This window comes from Choloepus didactylus, chromosome 4, assembly GCF_015220235.1.
Source record: "Choloepus didactylus isolate mChoDid1 chromosome 4, mChoDid1.pri, whole genome shotgun sequence".
Taxonomy (NCBI): Eukaryota; Metazoa; Chordata; class Mammalia; order Pilosa; family Megalonychidae; genus Choloepus; species Choloepus didactylus.
Window position 1 is genome coordinate 152037229 of NC_051310.1, and position 8613 is coordinate 152045841.

Below are 8613 nucleotides of genomic sequence, written 5' to 3' on the forward strand. Positions count from 1 at the left end.
AAAGTATCATTTTGCTATTTCCTGTGTTGTATATAAATATTGAATTTGCCATATCTTTTTGTATAAATAGCCTCAATAGAACAAGATAATTTTAGATTAATAAAGTTGTGGCAACATATTTATATCTCTTAGAAAACATTACATAAGTTTTTGCTATTATTTTTCTAATAAATGTTTTTCGATCTCCCAGTTACTTTTCAGCAAAACATGTGGTGACAGTTTTAGAAAGGGCTTTAGAAAAGTAGCTGTCCTGCATTTTTGCCCCTTAATCAATAAAAAATATAAATTAATAATTATTTTCCTCAAATATATAATAAATGTTGATAAATAATTTTGGGAAATAATTTTGTTTTTGTATATATATCATTTAACACATGCAGCAGAGTATCTGTAGAATAAATATCCTAGAAGAGGAATTTGCTGTATCAAAGGATACATGCACTTGTAAATTTTGAAAGATTTTGCCAAATTTCTATCCATAGGGGTTATGCCAATCACACTTAAATACAAGCAGTTTTTAATTATATTCAAAAAAACAAGCAGTTTTTTATTATATTCAAGCAACATCATTAAGTATCTTTTGGGCATTAATAATTTTATATCACTGTAAAGAACCAAGGCTAAAATACCATTGTATACACATATTATATATAAAGAACTTAAAGGTTTGTGATTTTAAAATGATTTAAAAAAAATAAAAGTTTCTGAATGTTGCTGGATGATTATTGATATATCTACAAAATTTGACTGACATAAATTATCCTGATAGAAAGGGCCCCATAAAGGAAATTGATTATCTGAAAGAAAACGTATACTAAAATAATTCTAGTCTTGGGTTAAAGTCTGTTTGAAGACTCAGTATATACGTCCTCTCATTTTCAAGACTAATGACACTTATAGTGTGAATAGTTCTGGCAGGGTAGGTTAGGCCAAAGGCAAATCAATTTTGTTTCTAATTGAAGCTTCCTTGGCTTTAAAAGAGAAGAAAATGAAATTGTGTTTGTCCATTGCCGTAGAAAAGCTCAAGCAACCTGGACACATATCATTAAATATATCTGACCAGGTTTCAGGGCCACAGTGCTGATGCAGAGTACGGGAATATTTGTTTAAGGCACCTTTGCTGTTTCCAATCTGTTTGCCTTTGTGAGTCAAGCTCCCTGACCCAAGAAAAGTGTTAGTTGGGGGCACTTCAGAAGCAGAACAAATTGTCATGATCACCACTATTTTCATTTTACAGTGTTGGAGGCCAATCATGACTCAGTGGGTCCTGATGGAATTTTTGGCCCATGGGAGGTGGAGACCATCCTTTCCTATACAGCGCGCATAAAATAATTAAATGGCAAATACCAGGCTTTTGTGTGTTTGTTTTGTTTTGAGGGATAACTTACGTAAAGAGAATAAGTGCACTAATCTTTTCATCTATCTATCTATCTATCATCTATTTATTATGTTAATATTTTGGGTTTACAGAACAATCATGTATAAAATACTGGATTCCCATATATCACCCCTTGTCTTGGTGTGGTATATTTGTTAAAATTGATGAAAGAAAGTACATAATATTAAGTGGACACTTAATCATTTTTGAAAAAATTTATGTATAGATCTGGGTAACTAGCACCTAATTCAGGATATAGAATATTTCTAGTACCTCATAAGATTCTCTCATGCCCCATCCCGGAATATCATATACCATCTTAAGTGATTCAATATTCTTATCTCCATCAACACTGATTAGTTCTGGAACTTATAAATTTGTGTTGCCTTCTTTCATGCAACACATTATCTTTGATATTCATCTATGTGGTTGCGCATATCAGTAGTTTATTTCTTATAGCTATTTTGTATTCTATTGTATAAATAGGCCAAAATTTATTTATCCATTCTTATATTAATAAACTTTGGGCTGTTTCCAGTTTACAAATAAAGTATGATTGATAATCTTTTGTATGTCTGTTTTTTTTTTTGGACATACACACTAGTTTCTCTTATTTATAGACCCTGGAGTGAAATTGTTGGAGCAAATGGTATGGATATGATGAACTTTAGTAGATTCTGCCAAATAGTTTTCCAAAATGGCTGTACCCATTTACATTCCCTCTAGTAATGAATAATACTTCTGTTTTCTCCCTATCCTCACAAATGTCTGCTATCAGTCTTTTTAATATTAGATATTCTGGTGTTATCTAATGATATCTCATTGTGGTTTTAATTGTCATTTTCCTAATAGCTAATAAAATTGAGCAATATATTCTATGCTTATTGGCCATTTTGATATCTCCTTTTGAGAAATGCCTGTGGAAATGCTTTGCCTATTTTTCTAGTAGGATTCCTATCTTTTTCTTATTGTTCTATGGGAGTTCCAGATACAAATAATTTTTGGAACATAAGTATTGGAATTTTTCTTCCTTTTTTAATTTTTAGAGATATATTTTGATGAATAGATGTTTTTAATTTCTAGCTATTTTAATTTATTGGTCTTTATAGTCTTTTTGTGACCAAAATAATCTTTTCCCTTCTGAAGGTTATGCAGATACTTCCCTTTAATTCCTTTTAGAACTTTTATTTATCTTTTAGATTTGAAATCCATCTGGAATTGATTTTTATGTGTGGGTTGAAATAGGAATCTAATTGACCATACTTTATTGAAAAGATCATCCGTTTCCCACTGCATTGCAGTTCCACCTTTATCATAAATCATATGACTCTATACATGTAGTTCTGTTTCTGGACCTTCTGATCTGTTGCACTGATGTATTTGTCTACATTTGCCCTAATGTCACAATGTCTTAATTACTATACCCTTGCAATAAACCTAGATATCTGGAAATGAAAGTCCTCCAACTCTATTCTTCTTTGTCTTCCTATTCCAAGTCTTTTTAAAAACAGATATTTAATATTCCTTTGTATGATTAAACAGCAATTTATTTGTCCATTCTCCTGTCAATGATCATTTGGATTGTTTCATATACAATTTAGAACCAACTTGTTAATTTCCCCTAAAATAATTGGTGGGATTTTGATTGGTATTTCATTGAATCTATAGATCAATTTGGAGAGAACTGATCTTTACAATACTGCCATTCAGTTCATGAAATAATATGCCTCTCAATTTATTTAGATTTTCAGTTTCTCTCAATGTTTCATTTTCTGTCATGCAGTATTGCACATCTTTTGTTAGTTTATTCTTAGATATTTGATGATTTTTAATGTTATGAATAGCATCATTTAAAATTATTTTCTAATTTTGTTGTTATAAAGAAAAATAATTTTTGTGTATTTACTCATGTTAAGTGATTTTTAAAAATTCACTTATTAATTCTGACATTCTTGTTGGATGATTCCTTTGGATGTTATGCAGCTACAATCATGCCATTTTTATTTCTTTTGCATATTACACTTAAACATATACAATTATGTCAATTTTATTTCTAACTTTCCACTTCATATAACTAATTTATTTTGCTTGCCTAATTGCACTGGCTAGAACCTAAAATGCAATGTTGAATACAAGTGTTGATAATGAGCATCCTTTCTTCTTTTAAATCTCAAAGGGAAAAATCTTTCAAATTTCATCATTAAATGTATTTACTGTAGGTTTAGTTTTGGTTCATCCTTACTTAGAGGTGAAGCCTTCTAGGGCCCCAGCTTCATATGAGTCCAGGGTTCCCGTCTCCATCTCTCCAGCCAGGTATTGTCATGAAGCACAAGGATTTGAATTATAGGCAATGCACTCTGAAAATGGGAGGCTTTTGTTTCCACAATTCTGCCTATCATTCAGGCTTTCATAAAAAAATGTATTTAGAGGTTTGCCTTTGTGTCTAAGGATTGTCAATGTTTTTAAGTTTAATTTTTTATTTTAGTAATTTTCTTCGTTCCCAGCAAGAGGGTAGATTGGAGTAACCCAGGTTTCCATTAGAAAAACCTGTGTGTACTTAAATTTTTATATCTCACTTTGGACTTTAATTTATGTTACATTTTGGAATCATGCTTATTTTGTTTCTGGAAACTATTAATAATCCCTAGTTAATTATATAATCCCATACACAGAATTTATAGGCGCACTTCTGTTCTGCAACCTGAGGTGCAGCTGTAAAGAGACAATGACCTATAATTACCATGTTGAAATACTCCTTCACATACCATAACTCACTCAGAGGCTAGGAGGGAGTGCAAGGAGAGCTGGCCTAAGTTACTAACATAAATTCTGAGTCAGTATTTTACTGCTCCACAATTTCTGGGTGCCTCCCATTAAAAAAAAAGTCTAAATCTGTTCTCTGTAGTCCTGTTTCACACCTTGTTTTACTGTAGGTAAGCTTTTTTTCCCCTGCTTCTGTGGGAGGAATCCCCAGGAATTTGGAGCTGTTTGCAATGAAAAGAAAGTAGGCCTGCATCTCAGACTTGTGTTTACACCAGCCCCTCTGTCCACCTGTCTTTCTGATTTGTGTTTTTTTTACATGCTTGTGTTACAAGAATATCTTCTGAAAGTGAGGGGAGAAGTGAGACTGTATGGAACTTGAATATACTAGAAAAGAATTTCTGGTATGGACACATCTGAGCAGCTTGTATTAAACTAACACTTCCGCCAGAAGTAGCTATAAAATCTGTACAAAATAGATAAAATGCCCATGTGAAGGCATTAAAGAGCAAGCAACACAGGCAAGACTTCAGGGGCCTCAATCCCAAGAACAAGGGAAGAACAAAGAGGTAAATTCCACATTCATGTTGCACTTTTCTCTGAGGACATTTGACAGTTCACTGGGTGAGGAGAGTAGGGGATGTGGAGGAATGCAGGAGAGAATAGAGGAGGGAGGTATAAAGTCTGAACCAAAAACAGTTTCACTGACCTGAGGAGCTAGAGGACTGGAATCTGTGGGCTTCCAAAGCATCTGGGATTTGAGAAACAAATCTTAGAGAGAGAAAGACCACAGAGATGTGAGGCTTAAAATCAGATACAATTTCTCTTCAAGGCATTTTTGGATTCCTAACTCATTCATGTGCAAGATGATACTTAAAGAAATTTAGCAGAGAGCAGAAAATGGGAGTCTAAATATCTAAGGAGAGGTATCAGGAGTCACAGGGTACCAGGAGCATGAAAGTAGGAAGCCAGGGCTTGCTGCGTTGCAGGGACCCTGTAAACAGAACAAGCTTGCAGTGGACATCACAGAAAGGCCATTTACCACAAGTAAGGGCCACACCCGGGGAGAAAAAGCAAAACTGACATAGACCATCTTTAAAACACTAAAAATAATCGTTGATTGGGATCAAAGTGACCTGCCTTTTTCTATGCTATCTACCTGCTTGGAAAAAAACATAGACTTCATGGGTTTACTATATCCATTGTCTTTACAATTATTTAAACACAATGTCGACATTTAATTAAAAAAAAATTGAGATGAGATAATAAAGAGGACCAAATGAGCAAAACCAAGAGCAATGAATAGAAACAGACTCAAGGTGATTCAGGTTTTGAAACAATAATAGGATGAACAATTATCTAAATGACATCTTTTTTGTTTTTTTAACCTGAGAATTGTTAGAAAATTCCACCCCAAATGCAGGCTTTCACAAAGGGCACATTAGACAAGACTTTGTGCAAAACTTCCTGGTAATCAGCCACTGCATGTCGCCCAAAACCCCCTTTCCCCAACTATATACATTCCAATCCTTAAAAGGGTATAAAACCACTTCTCATTTCGCCATTGGCTCAATGCCATTCCTTCTCAATTCTCACCCTCATAGACCCCCAGGTCCAATCATCACTTAAACCATCAGCTAAACCACTGTCCATCTTGACCAACTGATCACCCCCGAAAGCAAAGCATAAATACAGCTCTGCCTTTGTCTTGAGTGGGCTGAAGCTTTACTTGAGACCCCCACCATGCTGTTGGTGCTTTTCTTTCCAACCCCCACCCTGCTGCTGCTCAAATAAAACTTTCCTGCCTGAAAGCTGATTAGTCTTCGTGCCCTCTATGACCACGCCCCGCAATTTCTAACAAGAACAAAGTTAAGTGTGTGTTTAATTGCCCAAGGGCTTCTTTGAGTAACGCTTTTTAAATATTCCTAGAAACTTCTGCAGGGCATTTTTCATATCTTTGTTCCTAAGACTGTATATCACAGGGTTAAGGAGTGGGGTCATGACAGAATAAAACAGCGTCACAATTTTCTGTGTTCCAGCTTCATGCTCTGATGTTGGGCTTCCGTACATGACCAGTACTGAAGCATAGAACAGTGAAACCACAGCCAGATGAGAACCACAGGTGGAAAAGGCTTTTCTTCTCCCAGCTGCTGAAGGGACTCTCAGCACAGCTCCCAGGACCAGAGCATATGACCCCATGATGAAGAGAAATGGAATAATGAGGGGTAGAGGACTTAAGGTGGAGAAGACAAGCTCTATCACAGGAACTGTTTGGCAAGTGAGTGCCAGAACAGGACCTGGGTCACAGAGGAAGTGGTCAATGATCCTGGATCCACAGAAGGACATCTGGGAGATGATGATTATTGGAATCAGGAACCAGAGGAATCCAAGTACCCAGCAGCTGACCACAAGATTGGTGCAGAGACGTCCAGTCATAATGGCAGGATAGTGGAGAGGCCGGCAGATGGCAAGATACCGATCAAATGCCATCACTGCCAAGAAAAAGCATTCCGTACAACCCAGGGAGAAGAAAAAGTAGAATTGGAGAAAGCACCCAGAGAAGGAGATGACCTTGATGTCAGAAAGGAAGTTGGCCAACATGTTGGGGACAGTGGAGGTGACATACCAGATCTCCAGGAAGGAGAAGTTGGCGAGCAGGATGTACATGGGACTGTGGAGTCTCTGATCCCAGCGCACAGCACAGATGATGGAACCATTCCCCATGAGGGTCAGGAGGTAGACAATAGAGAAGAGCACAAAGAGCAGGACCTGTCCCTCCCTGGGGCAAGGGAAGCCCAGGAGGATGAAACCAGTGAGGGTGCTGGACTCATTGGGGGTGTTGAAGATTTTCATGAATCTGTGAACTGTGAAGGACCAGCAATTATTAAATGATAGTGCAAAGACAGATGGGGATGCAGATTTTTATTTAAATCATCTTGGGAAAGAAAATAAAGACATACATTAATAGAAACTCTTTTACTTTAACACTGCTCTCATACAGATTTTCACTGTGGACTCAAGAAAACTTTTGGTTAGAATTGATAAGCTCTTGAAGGACTGTGTTGTTCAAATATTTGAAAATTAGACTTTAAGCTTAGTAGAATACACACAGATACACACAGACATATCACAAAAATAGAATTTCTTCCATTTTCAGAAAAGGCAACATTATTGGAACTGTTTGTGGCAGAAACTAAGTCAGACTGTGTAGCCATGCACCAGGGACTGTTTGAATCCCTGTTTCATGTGATTTTTGACAAATGGCCTTATTTCGAACTAAATGATTCATTCATTAATTTAATAATGTTATCCATATATTTTATGGATAATACAGTCAAATCAGTTAGAGGAAACCAGCCATAGTAGTTTCTGTTGTGTTAGAACATCAATCCAGCCATCCACAGTAGAACAATGTGAAAGAATTATCAACTGGCTGTTTTGAAACAGGTCTGAGATTGTCTGGAAGGTAATAGGAATTTGTCCAGTCTTCAGTTATAGATATAATTCTATTCCAGTAATGCAGACTATGGGTGTGTGATATTATTGATTACACAGGACTCTAAATAGCAGTGGATTTGTAGGGGATGGAAAACTAAAACTACTCAACCCTAGATACTGCTTGGGGGCTTCTCAGGGAGAGTGGCTTTTGAAGTTTGAATATCTGCACACTGCCTTTCCTTTGTTCTAAATGAATTAGAACATCTTTGTCAAATAGTCATGCACTCTGGCCTGGGAATCAGTTCTCTGTAAAGGAGTGCGTAAGTGAGCCACATAAAGAAAGTACTCTATCTGCACACACATCTGCTATGTTAAATCCATAGTTCTGCTTTTTGAAGTACAAGGACCTAGGGAGTCTAATAATTTTTTCACTGGGAATATCCAAGTTCTGTAGAGTCAAGGGCAAAAGGTGGTGGCAGAAGCTGATTATTTCTTCCTAAGTATAGATGTGGCTACTTAAGAGTGTTGTGTTAGGAGAGGGATGAAATGTATGGTGTGGGGGGAAGGGAAGAGGGTGGGGACTAATTACAGAGCAATGGGTAATCGTTTACAACCCTTCTTGAGTCACTTTTAGCCTTTTCTGAAGCATGTTAAGGATTTTGTATAGTGTTTACAAAGTTATATTGAGTCCCATGAGCCACTGATTACTAATGAATAAGAACAGCAGCACAAAAGAAGGATTCTGCTAGGATGTGTGAAGGTCCTTGATGAACTCTGAAAAGCCCTGTAAGTCTAGTACCAAATCTGAGAAATGTTATGATCAACTAAGAATAACTGTTACTAACAATGATTAGGTATTTTTTTTAACCAGGTTTTTTTTGTTGTTGTTGTTTTATTTTGTTTTGTTTGGTATTTGCTTGTGTTCTTGAAATTTCATTTTAGAAGTAAGCATCTACTCAGCAATCTTATAATTAACCCCTAGGATTTATTTGCTTAAGAGCTCTTTTTATTTCCTGCTGGAAATTATTTCAGCATAG

At 36.1% G+C, this 8613-nt stretch overlaps 1 protein-coding gene across 1 annotated transcript; it reads right to left on the reverse strand.

Moving 5' to 3' along the window:
- Nucleotides 1-6019: 6019 nt before the first annotated feature.
- Nucleotides 6020-7086, reverse strand: LOC119532902 (olfactory receptor 11G2-like). Its single transcript, XM_037835140.1, has one exon. The coding sequence runs from the start codon at nt 6989-6991 to the stop codon at nt 6020-6022; it is 972 nt and encodes a 323-aa protein (XP_037691068.1). The 5' UTR covers nt 6992-7086.
- Nucleotides 7087-8613: the final 1527 nt, after the last annotated feature.